Source organism: Bubalus kerabau, chromosome 7 (assembly GCF_029407905.1).
Source record: "Bubalus kerabau isolate K-KA32 ecotype Philippines breed swamp buffalo chromosome 7, PCC_UOA_SB_1v2, whole genome shotgun sequence".
Lineage (NCBI taxonomy): Eukaryota > Metazoa > Chordata > Mammalia > Artiodactyla > Bovidae > Bubalus > Bubalus kerabau.
Window position 1 is genome coordinate 90,298,000 of NC_073630.1, and position 16,414 is coordinate 90,314,413.

The window sequence follows — 16,414 nt, forward strand, 5'->3', positions numbered from 1 at the left end:
CTTTTCTTCTACCTACAATGGGATTGGTATATATTCTTGTTAAATTCTTTACTGAAAAACTGCAAAATATCTTTGTGAAGGAACCTGACAAGAATATGATACTTATAAATTTCTGCATGCAAAAACATGGTAAGAGAGCCAGTTAAGGATCCCTTTGTTATACAGAAGAAATGAGCACAACATTGTAAATCAACTATATTTCAACTAAAAAAAAAAAGCAATTAAAGACAGGTAATAAAATCATATATCTGGAATGTTATAGTTTTTCTCTTCAAGGCATTATAGTTTATAATTCCTAAAAGGCAATTTTATTTTTTATCAAGACTCCACCCTCAGACTGAAAAGGAAAGGCCCAGCAAAATTCCAAAATGCTACAAAATAGGATGAAGACGCTTTCCCCCATTTTGTTTTTATTACTGCAGGTTGTAGGCTGTTTCAATAAAACAATAATACATAGTTAATAATAACAATTATTTCACCCTATTCCAGAACAGGAATCCAGGTTCACAGGACAAATAATTTAAGTAGGCAGTAGCACTGGAATCAACAGGTCAGGAAAATGCCAGAAACTGAATAACTACTAACTTCTTGAAGTTAGCTTCTTATAAACACCTCCTTTTAAAATGTTTTGTTCAAAAGATTTGGTGATAGTATTAGAAGTCTCACGATAATTTCTTGTAATTTCAAGATGATTTTCAGAGAATAACAACAATAAAAAGGTTTACTTTCCCTTTCAGAGAGGGATAACGACAGAGGGAAAGGCAGACCAGAGAAAGAAGGAAAATCAGGTGGACAAAATGTTACACAATAGTGATTTTTAATTACGAGTCAACATGGATTCTATGCCAGCATTTTGCAGCCGGAACACAAAGCTAAACAGCTGGGAAATACTCGGGCACGTTCAAGGAATCTAGCGTAAGGAATAACAATAGTAACTGGAAATTGTCTTATTCAAGAAGGAAATGTTTATTTATGGGAATTACTGGATCAGTAATCGTTGATTCAAATATTCAAGATAAAGCAACAGTGGCCAATTACTAGCGAGACACGGGCGATATCAAAGTGAAAACCTGTAATAGATGCTTGTCATATAAATTCTAAGCTGTTTGGTTTAAAACGCATTCATGCGCACCCGAAACACCGGAAAACCAGGGAGTTCAAGTCAAAGCAAATACAAGATTTTTATACAGGGCACATGACAGCGAACAATAGAGGTGGGGGAAGGTGGACACCCACCTCTGGTTTCTCACATAAAAAGCTCATAAATCAAAACCTTGAATGAACGGTTCAAGTTGTAGTGTGTGCAAGGCAAACGGTACTGTTTAATAAGAGGGTGGGGGGAACGGGTAGGTTCCTATTTAAAATTAGCTTTCGCCTCTTTTTCAACCCAGATCTTTGTGCCTCCGTGCTACTGATGAAGTTGGGCGGTTACACACACAAGCGCCGCCAGCTATTTCGCCGGGTCTCCCACCGTTCAAGCACCGGGGGTACACACACCTGACCGCTTAGGAGGGCCGTGCCGGGGGCGGGTAAGGACCGGGCTCCCGGCGCCGTCTCCACCCCCGGGTCGGGAGGGAGCTCAGCGCCGCGGGAGCTGGGCGGAAGGTGGGCACTGGGAAGAGGAGGAGGTCGCCCCCTAGGGGAGCCGCGCCGCAGGCCCGGGGCCGGGGCGGGAGGGGCGGGCGGGAGGAGGCGGCCGGTAGGGAGACCGCGCCGTCGGGCGGGGCCGGCCCTCCAGCTGGCTCGGACCCCGGCGGGGCAGGCCGTAGACGGAGCGGCAGGGCCCGGACACCGGGTCGTAACCCAGGAGAAAGGGGGCGGCGGCGCGGACGGGACGGGGCGGCGGCTGCCCGCCGTGACCCTCTGCTCCCCCACCCAGGTCCGGGCGCGAGTCGGAGGCGGCGGCGAACGAAGGAGCCAGCATGGCTGAGACCTCGCCGCCGCCCACCGCCGGCGCGGAAAGTTGTAGCGAGGAGCCGGCGAGGGGTGGGAAGCAGCGGCCGGAGGAGCCGCGCCGCGCTCCAGCCGGGGGCGCAGACCGGGAGGACGAGGCGGGGCCGCCGCTGGCCTCCCCCGCGGGGCAATCGGAGCCCGGCTCTCCGGTGGCCGCCCCCTTCTTCCTGCTCTACCCGGGAGATGGAGGCGCCGGCTTCGTAGCGCGCCCGCCGCCGCAGCAGCAGCGCTCCTGGAGGACCCCGCCGTCGCCGGGCTCCCCGCTGCCCTTCCTGCTGCTGAACTACCCGAGCGGGGGCGGCGGCGGCGGCAAACACCGTGAGTGGCGGCGGGGAAGGGAGATGCCGGCAGGGAAGGGGGGCCTCGGCCGGGAAGGGCCACTCAGGCTGCGCGGAGCTCCGCCTCCCGCAGGCTCCCCGGAGCGGAGCGGGGCGCCGGGCCAGCGGGGAGGCAGGGGCGCTGGGGGCTGCTCTCCGGAAGCTCGCGTCCCGGGGTGCAGGGGTGGCGGGGGTGAGGGGGACGGCCGAGGTCCGGGCGCCGGACTGTTTACCTCCGAGTCTCCCCAGGCCTCAGGCTCCCGCCCGGCCTCCCCACCACTCCCCTCCCGGGCCGGGCGTTCGTCCTTGCCAGCCTCCCACGTGCTCGCGGATCGCAGCCCCGGGTTTCGGGTGGGAGTCGTCCCGGGAGGAGTCAAGGAGGGGGCGGCGCCCGGAACCTGGGCCGCCGGGCAGGTCAGCCGGGTACGGGCTCCCAGCGCCGCGGCCGCCGAGTAGGTGTGGCTGCTGCGCCGCCGCCGCCGCCCGCGTGGCCTCGGTTGGACCACTGAATTTTTTACGAGCGTTCAGTCTACACGCGTAAATATCACAGATCCGTCCTCCCACAGTGGGAAGAGAAATCGGGAACTGTGTGCGGGGGTGATGAGAAGGGAAAGTGTGGCTTGGGGAGGGCACCTCTCGGGATGATCTCGTTTGACAGGAAGAGGCCTCCACCTTTTTAAGAACACTGTCACCGGAGCCCTCTGAATGCAGAGGACCCACTTTGTGCTGGATCGGTCCAGAAATGTCTGGCGCTCCTTGCTAGTGAGCGCGGCCCTAGAGTAGGCAGTGTGTACACAAGACTTGCGGGAGTGTGAAGTCTGGTTTAAGACGACAGGATCTTAGAGTGTGAAAATGTGACTGAGGATACAAGACATGAAATAATTGCCGAAAACTTGGCTTGTATGAGTTCTGAAAAGGGAGACTTGCCTAAGGGGAAGAGAGAATCAGTCCATCTCTGTCTCAGGTCTGTCTCAGAGCTAGAAATTTCTTTTTTAGCACCAAAGCAAACCCTTTAACTGTTCTGCACTGCCAAGAAACCCTGACATTGCCCTTTCTCCCTCTGATCCGTCCCCTAGAAAAAGATTAACATTAGTTGAATATTTTCTTTGTGCCTGTGCTGCGATCATCGTAGTTAACCCTCACATCGCTATATGTCAGTATGCCGCTTTTTCAGGTGAGGAAACTGAAAATCAGTGTGTTTAAGTGATTTGTCCTAAGTAACAGTATGAGAGAGGAATGAAGTTGACCATATTCTGCCTACCGAGCCCAACGCTCTTTGAGCGAAGAGCAGACGTGACTGGATGGTTCTTCTCTAAATTAGGGTCCATTGGGTTCTCCTGGAGGGAGTCCTTTGTTAGCTTCTCTGTTTTACTTACCTAGAATGGGGGCCAACAGTAACTATTGACTAAGAGTCTTAGTAAAATCTTCCTTTGGGTGTTGCAGTAATCCACTAATCTCCGAAAGGGAGTGTCTAATTTTGTCAGAAATGAGTCTTTTTATAAGCAGAGGAGGTGAAGGTAAGAGTATTCTCAACACTAGTTTTCATTTTCTAAGGAATCTGCTTTCTGATTTGTTCTTTAAGCACTGCCTTCTTCTTCCTAAAACTGTATTTTTGTATACCGCTTATTAACCAGTCATTGTAGAATGAAGAAGATCCTCCCCTCAGTTCTTTATAACTCTGTGTAACAGTTGTGGTAGAAGGTGTAATGTAGAAAAAATTTTCAATTATTGGCCAGGATCTGTTATGGGCATTACCTGAATTTCAATTGATTTATTTGATTCCTTCCTCTTATGAGGGCTGACTTTTTTTTTTTTTTTTTTAAGTATTTTCAGAAAATTGCGGCCTTAGCTTGATCAAGATCAGCAGTGAGAATTTAAAGCTTAAATTTTGTAACTGTGATTCCTTGGTCTCTACCTTACAATAGTAGATATGTGGCATGATTTGTGCACACATAAAGTTCTCCTGTCCTTTAATTTCTGAAATAGTTTATATGTGTGTAAATACCCAGAAAAATTATTGGGGAAATATGTGTCCCACTTAACACTTTTTATAGACCAGTCACTGAGGGACAGTTTATATTGTAAAAGATCACTGATACTTACTTTATTCAACTATAAAATTGTCTTCAAGTGGTTCTTATTTTGTACTGTTTTTATTTTTACCTGTTATTTTAACATATACTTTAGAATACACAAACTTGGAAAAAGGAATACCCTAGATATTAATAAAAATACTTCCTTGTTGCTACTCTGTAGAGGCAGTGCAATATTGCTTTGTGTAATGTACTTGAATATCAGAACATGGGGTCTTCTGATTCCTCATTTGAGCAACCTCAGACCAACCGTTTTTAGAAGACTTCTCACTTCAGTTACCAGGGCAGTACTTAGACTCAACCTCAACACGTAATGAATATTTGCCTCTTCAACACCAAATTTTTAACTCTTGCTAATGTATTTGCCAGAAGTGTATACATATACAGTAATTTTGACAGGGTGTCTATTAAGGTATTATTATCTCTTCATTTTAGAAATCTTGACTGTACTCAGAGATTTAAAAAAGTAACCTTTACGTTTGAGTTTAGGAGCTTTGTTGTAAATGACACCGATGAAGAATAGCAAAAATGTGTGCAGAGGAAGTAGCCTAAACTGTGTAGGAATCATGATATATAAGGTTTCAGTGTAAAATCTTGCAGGATATACGGTCTATAAAATAACTCAATGAGCTTAAATGCAATATGAAACTTTTCTGATGTGCCTTGTCAGATTGTGTCACATTCTGACTCTGTGTGCTAGTAATCTGCTAAATTTTTATGCTTCTAGCTTTTAAGTCTCAAAATTCTACCATGCCTTTTTTTAAAATAAAAATTACAAGTAATGCATGCATCTGTTCTTACTCTTTAAATGTTTTATAGTGCAAAAGTACATTGAGCACCAAAAAAAATAAAAAAGTACATTGAGCACGAAGTGAACTTTCCTCTTTGTGGGCCCTCAAGCCCTCCTGTCCCCCAGCTTCTTCCATCAACACCATAGTTTATTATCAGAGAATACCACCTTTGAGTTTGGTGAGTTTTCTTCCAGAACTTTTGCATGCATTCACACAACTGTGTGTGTTCATATTGCATGGGGCATTCTCCCCCTTGGCATATGACTGTTCATTCCAATTTTTCATCAGCTCTCTGAGAAGGAGCTTCTAGCATGCCACAGCCCAATACTTTTGAAACCGAGTCCCCCTAAAACACAATTCTTATGCCGAGTTTAGGGTTAAACCCTCTATTGAAGACTTCATTCTCTTTTTTGTCCCACAACTGTTCGCCTCAGGATCAAATAAAAGGGGGGATTGAAACCAAGCAGGACCCTGTGGGGCCTTTCCAGGAACAAAAGTCATTCTGTGTCCCCCATTTCTTATTTGTTAAAAAAAAAAAAAAGACTTTAGACTCAGGCTTTTCCTGAGTGCCAAAGAGCAGCCTCAAGACAAGGACAGGTTAATGAAGAGGACAGTAGAGTCACAGGATTCCTAGTTTCTCCTGAAGGGATATAGATAACAATCTGACACATACCTTTGAATTGTTCTGTAGAAACTAAGACCCCCCCACTCAGGTGGAAGATGTCCACCACATGCAGATCTCAAGCATGGTAGACTCCAGACTGGTTGGAACCAGAAAGTTGAGATTCCTGAAACTTAAGCGTGTTATCAGCCAATCAGAAGGTTCTTGAGCTGATCATGCATCCTGTGACCCTCTCCTCTTGCTGAAAGCCATCCAGGAGTTCAGGTCTTGTCAGCATGAGCTGTCCATTTTGCTTGCTTGGCATCCTGCAAATAAACCCATACCTTGTTTCAAACACCTGTGATCAGAGTTTGGCTTTCTGTGCCAAGAGCACACCAATAACACTTTTAATGCTTTCCTTTTCCATCTTAACTTTTGAGATGTCTTGTGGGTGGACAGAATGGACAAGAGATGGCTTCTCCTTCCTTAGTCGGAAGGAAAAAGCATCCCTGCCATCTGCATGGTTATCGGCTTCTACTGACAGCTCTTTTCCTCTTTCAACTCCCAGAGCCACCACAGACATTTGTGTTTAAGGCAGTGCCATGCAAATAGCCCACATCTCTGCCATTTACTCTCTCGAGTACAGCAGTGTACAAAAAAAGTCACACTTTCATAGAAGCAGCTTTCTGTATTTGTGTATGCTGTTTTGAGATGGGAGGAGGGCTAGGAAAGGAATAGAAAGAAGGGAGAAAAAGCCTTGGGGAGGACTGGCAGCGTTGCTATGACTACCCACTTGAAAGTTGAGTATATGTAACAGTGAATGCCTTGGTTGAGCCCTGCAAAGTGCAGAGGACGAGGCTTCTAGAAGCATTCAGCTGTTTCTCACAGATGCACTTTAAGAGTCCATGATTTAGGGAAGGAACTTTCTCATTTACGTATAAAACCATGAATGTGTATTTAAGGGGAGAAAGTCAATTTTATGTTCCCAGTTTCGTACACACATTTACTGTATAAATATATATATATATTATATATATAAGTGTGCATATATACATTATTTGTATATGTATGTATTCATTGACTTTAGTTTATTCAACATGGATATTTCTATTATTATGTCTCTCTCCTTTTTTCATTGTTTAACAGTACTGTAGAAAACATTACACCTGGTTAGGAGTTGAATACACATTAATCAGTTCATCTGCTGTTTGCTTTTTAAACTTTGAAAAAGACAAAAGTACTTTTTCTGGTTTTGCAAATATAGAGGCCTCTGCCCCAAATGCAGAGGTATGAAGGGAAGGGTCCAGCCATCAGAATGGAAAAGTTTTGCACATTCACCTCATTAGTAGGTTTTTGCTTGATTTGTGACTTTTAAAAAGACAGCCTTTTGTCATAATCAATGTAAAGCAGTGCCTTTCTTTACAGCCTTGTGATTCACAAATCTATAACCATCAGCTCTTTTTCAACTGTGTTCAGAATGCAAGGAGCCACTTTCTGATCCATTAAATGCCATTTTGTCAAATGGCAGCTATAAGGACTCGTAAGAAAAGGGGGAAAACCTCAGAAATGCAGCATCTAAAGTGTATAATTGTTTGTAGCTTGGTGACTACCAGAGACCTGTAGTTTAATTCTTGACCTTGCTCAGTTGCTGAGTCCTGTCCGATTCTTTGCGACTTCATGGACTGTAGCCTGCCAGCCTCCTCTATCTATGGGATTTTCCAGGTAAGAATACTGGAGTGGGTTGCCATGCCCTTTTCCAGTTTAGTCCTTAAGAGTATCTATTACTAAATCCCGGTGCATCTTTTCTACACACAGTTGAAATTACCTGGGATCCTGAGCATTTCAGGCACTGGGTTGTGCCCCAGTTCCTGCCTCATGACTAAATTAGCTGTCTACCTCTTGCCTTCCTGATGTCACTTTCATCACCACTGCTGCCCGGACTCTCACAGTTGTCTCCCCAGCCGTCTTCTCCCCTTCTTTTCTGCCTGCTTTCTTTTCTTTTACCTACTCTTCTGGCCTGGCATTATCAAAAACTCCTGTTAGGCTCTTAATGGACAAAGCAACAGTTTCAGAATAGTAAATGTAATCTCTGAGCCTTTGACTTTGTTTTGGCTGCTCTGCTAGTGGGTTCATTCATTCAGAGTTTTCTTATTTCTTAGTTCTAATCTTAGCTTCATTTTAGATACTATAGGATCCTAAAAGGCTGTTCATTAGATGACAAAAATTTTACTGTAGTTCTTTAACCCAGACAATTATGAATAAAGAACATGACTAGCAAGCTAGTCATGGTACTTAGTGGCTACCATTTCTATGAATAGAATATTTTATGTGCTAGGCAGGCAGGCAAAAACTTCACATGTATCAGTACTTACCAGTTTGGGGGGTTATATTTATCAGGTATTTCTTAGAATTTCCATCTGATAGAAGAGCCAATACACAAAACTACTCACTTAACAATGAAAGCTGAAAAGAAAAAATGGGGAGGAGAAGTAGTGCATATAGAATTCATACAGGGAGATAGATGGGTGCAACAGATGTTTGTCATCAGAGTATTTGACTCAGTCTCTTAAGTGCCTTATCGAAACTATTACATAAAATAAATTCTGATAGTAACCTTGGATTTAGAAGATTATATTCTGGAGATACTGATTTTTTGGTTTTAGGGAGTCTTATCTCAAACCTTAGCACACATCAGAATCACCTGGTGGTCTTGTTAACAGAGATTTCTGGCCCTGTCCCTAGAAGTGTGTGTGTGTTTTGTTTTGTTTTTTCTGTTTTTACTGAGGTATAATTGACATTTTTAATTTTATATTAGAGTATAGTTGATTAACAATGTTGTGTTAGTTTCTGGTGTACAGCAGAGTGATTCAGTTATATGTATACATGTATCTGTTGTTTTTCAAATTCTTTTCCCATTTAGATGATTATAGAATATTGAGCAGAGTTCCCTCTGCTGCACAGTAGGTCCTTGTTGATTATCTGCTATAAATATGGCAGTGTGTACACGTCAATTCCAAACCCCCAATCTAACCCTCTCCCCACCCATCCTCCCTTGGTACCTATTATTGACATATTATGTTAGTTTCAGGTACATAACTTGATAATTCAATATTTGAATATATTGCTTTTTTTAAAAAACTGAAGGATAGAGAATGAATTCACATTCCTGAATAGTCTTGAGTATCCAAAGCTCATGAGTTAATCACGGTATGCTCCCTCACCAAGGCCTTAAAGAAACCAGTTTGGAGAGAGGGCAGTAAAAATAGTTGCTGGGTGGGAGAGACAGCAGAGAAAAGATGACAAAGAAAGCAGCTTTTCAGACTGAAAGAATAGTATTGGCCAAACATGTTCACCAGAATGTATTTTGTCTCACATCTTTTCCCTTTGTGACTTTTTAAAATTTATTTATTTTTAATTGGAGGATAATTGCTAGACTGGTTCCAAATAGGAAAAGGAGTACGTCAAGGCTGTATATTGTCACCCTGCTTACTTAACTTATATGCAGAGTACATCATGAGAAACACTGGACTGGAAGATGCAAAAGCTGGAATCAAGACTGCCGGGAGAATTATCAATAACCTCAGATATGCAGATGACACCACACTTATGGCAGAAAGTGAAAAGGAACTAAAAAGCCTCTTGATGAAAGTGAAAGTAGAGAGTGAAAAAGTTGGCTTAAAGCTCAACATTCAGAAAACGAAGATCATGGTATCCGGTCCCACCACTTCATGGGAAATAGATGGGGAAACATCGGAAACAGTGTCAGACTTTATTTTTCTGGGCTCTAAAATCACTGCAGATGGTGACTGCAGCCATGAAATTAAAAGACGCTTACTCCTTGGAAGGAAAGTTATGACCAACCTAGATAGCATATTCAAAAGCAGAGACATTACTTTGCCAACAAAGGTCCGTCTAGTCAAGGCTATGGTTTTTTCCTGTGGTCATGTATGGATGTGAGAGTTGGACTGTGAAGAAGGCTGAGCACTGAAGAATTGATGCTTTTGAAGTGTGGTGTTGGAGAAGACTCTTGCGAGTCCCTTGGACTGCAAGGAGATCCAACCAGTCCATTCTGAAGGAGATCAGCCCTGGGATTTCTTTGGAAGGAATGATGCTAAAGCTGAAACTCCAGTACTTTGGCCACCTCATGCGAAGAGTTGGTTCATTGGAAAAGACTGATGCTGGGAGGGATTTGGGGCAGGAGGAGAAGGGGACGACAGAGGATGAGATGGCTGGATGGCATCACTGACTCGATGGATGTGAGTCTGGGTAAACTCCGGGAGTTGGCGATGGACAGGGAGGCCTGGCGTGCTGCACTTCATGGGGTCACAAAGAGTCGGACATGACTGAGCGACTGAACTGAACTGAACTGAACTGCTTTACAATATTGTGTTGGTTTCTGCCATACATCAACATGAATCAGCCATAAGTATACATATGGCCCCTCCTGCTTCAACCTCCCTCCCACCTTCAGAAGCTAAGAGAACATATTTTTCTAGTGTAGGTCGTAGGTAGTAAAAAGTCTAGGTGGATGATGATAAGAGTTTAGCCTTATTAACTGGATGAAATGATGATAACTCCTTGTCAGCTAATATTTTAGAAAATTCCTGAAATAATTAAACAAGTTGCATAAAAGACACGTTGCTTCTCTGTCATTGCACAGGCAACTGGTAGCCATCATAAATAAAAGTAGAATCCCATTTTAGTGAACTTTGCAGAATATCACACCTGTCACATTTCTACGCAGATCTTATTAACATTATAATGTCTTCTACAGTGCAAAGTTGGAGAAGGCAATGGCACCCCACTCCAGTACTCTTGCCTGGAAAATCCCATGGACGGAGGAGCCTGGTAGGCTGCAGTCCATGGGGTTGCTAAGAGTCGGACACAACTGAGCGGCTTCACTTTCACTTTTCACTTTCATGCATTGGAGAAGGAAATGGCAACCCACTCCAGTACTCTTGCCTGGAGAATCCCAGGGACAGCGGAACCGGTGGGCTGCCGTCTATGGGGTCGCAGAGAGTCGGACACGACTGAAGTGACTTAGCAGTAGCAGCCGCACAGTGCAAAGTAGCTCAAATATGAGCTTTTAAATTTATTCTGGGAATAATTTAATAGTATACCAAAGCATTAAAGAATTGATTTGAAATTATGTGAAAAAAAATGCTTTTAGATTTACAAAAGCAGTGGTACTTGAGAGGGTATGTATCAATATGGTCATGCCCTCTACTGTAGCTATTTGAATAACTGTGCAAAGTTAATTCATAGTCTTCCTAAAACATAACAGATCAGGAATCAGGCGCTGCTGGGCCAAGATCATACTCTTTGCAAAGAACATCCTAAGTGTGTGGTTCTAGACTTGCTCTATACGGAGTGGACATGAAACTCCACATGTGTCGGGAGAGTGGCGTGAATGGTGGGGCAGAGGTGGGAAGTTTTGAAACCTCACAATCCATAAGGAAAGGAGAGATTGGCAGACTGTGACAAGTGGCACATAGGAAGCAGAAGAAATTAATTGGTTCAGTGTGTTGCCTTTTAAAATGAGGTTCCTCTCTAACCGTACAATCTTTTTAGGGACTCTCCACAGACATTTATCTGCTTCCCCTGCCTTTTTTTATGAACTTAGGAGATACAGTCACCGGATGTGAAGGCTTGGTAAAACTCTGACCCCTCTCCTCTTCCTTCCTCAAGGCTCAAGAGTTACCCTAGCATACCCTTTGCTCAGATCACCTTTTTACTTTCCTCTACCTTAGTCCCTTGAACACTGATCCTTACTGACTCTTATTTCATGTGATGATAGGTTTTTATTTATATTAGAGTATAATTGCATTACAGTGTTGTGTTAGTTTCTGCTGTACAACAGCGTGAATCAGCTATGTGTATATATATATATATATATATATATATATATATATATATCCCCTTCCTCTTTTTTTTTTTTCCCAGAACTCTCAAAGGCAGAATCACTTGTGAAAATGATGATAATGGCTGCCATGTACTGACTGTCTGCTTTATGCAAAGTGCCATGCTGAGCATTTTACTTATGTTATTTCATCTAACTCTGAAGTAGTTAATAGGAGTATCCCCATTTTGTCACTGAAGAAACAGGCGCCGAAACAAATACTTTGCCAAGGTTACTCAGCTTCTAAGTGGTGGACTAGGATTCACTGTGGGATTCTGACTTGAGTCCACATGCTCTCAGCCTCCTTCACCGTATCCCATAACTGGAATCACATTCTAAACTGGAGGCTCCTCCTTAGGCAGCAGTGGTTCTGCCCGGCAAAGCCCTATTTGCTTTAAAAAAAAAAAAAAAGAATGAATGTGAAATTCACAAGATACCAGTGTGATAGAAAAAAACAGTTATATATGTAAGTAACACTGAATTAGCCATGTGTGTGACAGGGACTTCGGAATTCCTTAAACACCCATAATTTTCTGTTTCTTGTCTATTGCCTTTGTTCTTTCTTCATATCCATAGTGACTAGCACATAATACCTTATACATTGTATGGCATCATCCACTTAATGGATATGAGTTTGAGCAAACTCCAGGAGATAGTGAAGGACAGGGAAGCCTGGCATGCTGCAGTCCTTGTTGTCACAGAGTCGGCACAACTGAACGACTGAACAACAATACTTGTTAAATGATTGAATTTGTTATGTATAAATGAATAAAGCCTGTGTTAGAATGAAGTGTCTTTTGGGGCATTAATATAGCTTGATTTTCTAGAACTTGGGGTTTTCCTGACTGAAGTGAAACAGGAGGGTGGAAATACACCATTGCAAAAATATAGAGTACTTTAAAGTTTCATATCTATACCAGCAAGTATCTACTGAGAGTCTAGTATTGGGAAGGTACTGTTTTAAGCAAGTGTGTAATGGTGTGCAAAACAGGCCAAGTTCTTACAGAGCCTGTGGTCTTGAAGCTAGTTATTTATTTCCTTTTTAATATCTGAATGAATTGCGATAAGAGGATAAATTTCTCAAGATGGCCTACTAAGCAGTTGGTAGCTTTACATCTGTAAATTATTACCTCCTGCCACTTAGCCATGAAGTCCACTTTAGTTATTAAGGCAGGAGTTATTTTTGTCTTGTGTTGGTTAATTTTAACAAGAAAAATGTGCATTATAATATTACTCCTGGTGGTGTTTGGCAGTCAGAGTCTGGCCGTCATGACTCAGCTTCTCAGGTTACTCATTGTATATAATATCATTCTTGGCTAATATCTAACCAAGTAGTACTGAGCTTGCCAAATGTATAAACCTAAACTTGCAGCAATCTCAACATCAGCAGTAGATATAACGGAGCTTTGTCTGGGAGAGGGAAGGAAGTGGAGGGAGGATGGGAACATGTGACAAAGTCATGATCACTCAATTGGATAATCTTATAATTTAGCAGAAACATATGGTCTTTCCCACGTGTCATCATGATGATAATTCATCGAGAAAAACACTTTTGTGCTAACAGCAACTAGTGAAATTTGAGGGAAGGTAAGACTTTTCTTCTTAAATTGTAAAACCATGACCCAGGAAGCCTTGGGAAACAGAACTTGTGAGCTTTACAAACTGATTTAGTTGCACAAGTTGACTGATTTTAAGAAGCACTATTGTGTGTAGAATAGGAACTCCGTAATAGGAGTAGTCAGCTAACTATAAAAGGAATAAGTGAAGTGGTCTCTTACCTTCAAAGCTGTTGGAGAAGAATTGGCATACCTACCAGAAATCTATTTCTGAAAAGCAACTAAATAATACCATTTAAAAATGAAAATTTATTAGAAATAAGCCCAATGTTCACCAGTGTGAAAATGGATAAAAAACTGTTTATATATAGAATGGACTATTACCTTGTAATCAGCAGCCCGAAAGGTAAAGTACAGCTACACACTACAGTATTAAGATATTAAGAAGAGAATGCAAGAATACACAGAAGAACTGTACAAAAAAGATCTTCACGACCCAGATAATCACGATGGTGTGATCACTGACCTAGAGCCAGACATCATGGAATGTGAAGTCAAGTGGGCCTTAGAAAGCATCACTACGACAAAGCTAGTGGAGGTGATGGAATTCCAGTTGAGCTATTCCAAATCCTGAAAGATGATGCTGTGAAAGTGCTGCACTCAATATGCCAGCAAATTTGGAAAACTCAGCAGTGGCCACAGGACTGGAAAAGGTCAGTTTTCATTCCAATCCCAAAGAAAGGCAATGCCAAAGAATGCTCAAACTACCACACAGTTGCACTCATCTCACACGCTAGTAAAGTAATGCTCAAAATTCTCCAAGCCAGGCTTCAGCAATATGTGAACCGTGAACTTTCTGATGTTCATGCTGGTTTTAGAAAAGGCAGAGGAACCAGAGATCAAATTTCCAACATCCGCTGGATCATGGAAAAAGCAAGAGAGTTCCAGAAAAGCATCTATTTCTGCTTTATTGACTATGCCAAAGCCTTTGACTGTGTGGATCACAAGAAACTGTGGAAAATTCTGAAAGAGCTGGGAATACCAGACCACCCGATCTGCCTCTTGAGAAATTTGTATGCAGGTCAGGAAGCAACAGTTTGAACTGGACATGGAACTAGTTCCAAATTGGAAAAGGAGTTCGTCAAGGCTGTATATTGTCACCCTGTTTATTTAACTTATATGCAGAGTACATCATGAGAAACGCTGGACTGGAGGAAGCACAGGGTGGAATCGGGATTGCCGGGAGAAATGTCAATAACCTCAGATATGCAGATGACACCACCCTTATGGCAGAAAGTGAAGAGGAACTAAAAAGCCTCTTGATGAAAGTGAAAGTGGAGAGTGAAAAAGTTGGCTTAAAGCTCAACATTCAGAAAATGAAGATCATGGCATCTGGTCCCATCACTTCATGGGAAATAGATGGGGAAACAGTGGAAACAGTGTCAGACTTTATTTTTCTGGGCTCCAAAATCACTGCAGATGGTGACTGCAGCCATGAAATTAAAAGACGCTTACTCCTTGGAAGGAAAGTTATGACCAACCTAGATAGCATATTCAAAAGCAGAGACATTACTTTGCCAACAAAGGTCCGTCTAGTCAAGGCTATGGTTTTTCCTGTGGTCATGTATGGATGTGAGAGTTGAACTGTGAAGAAAGCTGATCGCCGAAGAATTGATGCTTTTGAAGTGTGGTGTTGGAGAAGACTCTTGAGAGTCCCTTGGATTGCAAGGAGATCCAACCAGTCCATTCTGAAGGAGATCAGCCCTGGGATTTCTTTGGAAGGAATGATGCTAAAGCTGAAACTCCAATAGTTTGGCCACCTCATGCGAAGAGTTGACTCATTGGAAAAGACTCTGATGCTGGGAGGGATTGGGGGCAGGAGGAGAAAGGGATGACAGAGGATGAAATGGCTTGATGGCATCACTGACTCGATGGACATGAGTCTGAGTGAACTCTGGGAGTTGGTGATGGACAGGGAGGCCTGGCGTGCTGCGATTCATGGGGTCTCAAAGAGTTGGACACGACTGAGTGACTGATCTGATCTGATCTGATCTGACACACTACAGTATGGATACATCTTAGAAAATGCAGTTTTGAGTGAAAGTGTGTTAGTCGTTCAGTCATGTCCAACACTTTGCAACCCCATGGACTGTAACCTGTGAGGCTCCTCTGTCCATGGAATTCTCCAGGCAAGAATACTGGAGTGGGTTGCCATTCCCTCTCCAGGGGATCTTTCTGACCCAGGGATAAAACCCCAGTCTTGACACTGCAGGCAGATTCCTTATGGTCTGAGCCACCAGAGAAATCTTAGAAAATGCAATATTGAGTGAAAGGCTTAGATTATATATAGTGTGAAGCCCTTTTTGCTGAAGTTAAAAAGCTGAAGCTGAAATACTACTTGAAAGAAAGTGTTCGTTACCCAGTCATGTCCAACTCTTCGTGACCCCATGGACTATATAGCCTGCCAGGCTCCTCTGTCCATGGAATTCTCCAGGCCAGAATACTGGAGTGGATAGCCGTTCCCTTCTCCAGGGGATCTTCCTGACCCAGGAATCAAACCCAGGTCTCCCACATTGCAGGCAGATTCTTTACCATTTGAGCTACCTGGGAACCCCAAGATATTGTTTAGGCATCCATTATTTGTAAAAATAGTTTTAAAATAAAGTAATGGTTTACACAAAATTCAGAGGTAGTTGCCTCAAAAGGGGAGGCAGAAATTCAAAAGAGAAGTGAAAGTTGCTCAGTTGTGTCCAGGCCAGAATACTGAAATGGATAGCCTTTCCCTTCTCCAGGGGATCTTCCCAACCCAGGGATCAGACCCAGGTCATTGCAGGCAGATGCTTTACCAGCTGAGCCACAAGGGGAGCCCAAGAATACTGGAGTAGGTAGCCTATTTTTTCTCCCGCGCGAACCAGGGTCTCCTGCATTGCAGATGGATGCTTTTAACAACTGAGCAATTGGGGAAGTTATCAGAAGAAAGAAGGCATGTGTACATGTAAGACACTGGTCTATTTCTCCAGCTGAGCAATGGTTTCATGGATATTACTGTGTTTTTTTTTAAGACTTAAAATTACGCATTGAAGTTTCTTGTTTAAAGATGTTCTGAAATGAGTCATTTTAGAGAATAGTTCCCCTCTTCATTTGTCTTCTCACACTTCTGAATGTATCAGGTATTCTTAACATGTTCACCTGAGTAAGTAAATG

The 16,414-nt window shown here is 43.1% G+C and overlaps 1 protein-coding gene across 10 annotated transcripts in view; it reads left to right on the forward strand.

Moving 5' to 3' along the window:
* Window positions 1-1,693: 1,693 nt before the first annotated feature.
* RUFY3 (RUN and FYVE domain containing 3) overlaps window positions 1,694-16,414 on the forward strand; it is a 95,012-nt gene continuing 80,291 nt past the window's right edge. For all 10 annotated transcript variants that reach the window (XR_008717181.1, XR_008717183.1, XR_008717182.1 and 7 more), the window contains exon 1: window positions 1,694-2,271. Coding sequence is in view for 7 of the 10 variants with exons in the window: in XM_055588743.1 (XP_055444718.1) it covers window positions 1,923-2,271 (349 nt within the window). In the remaining 3 variants the exon portion in view is untranslated. The remainder of the gene's footprint in view (window positions 2,272-16,414) is intronic.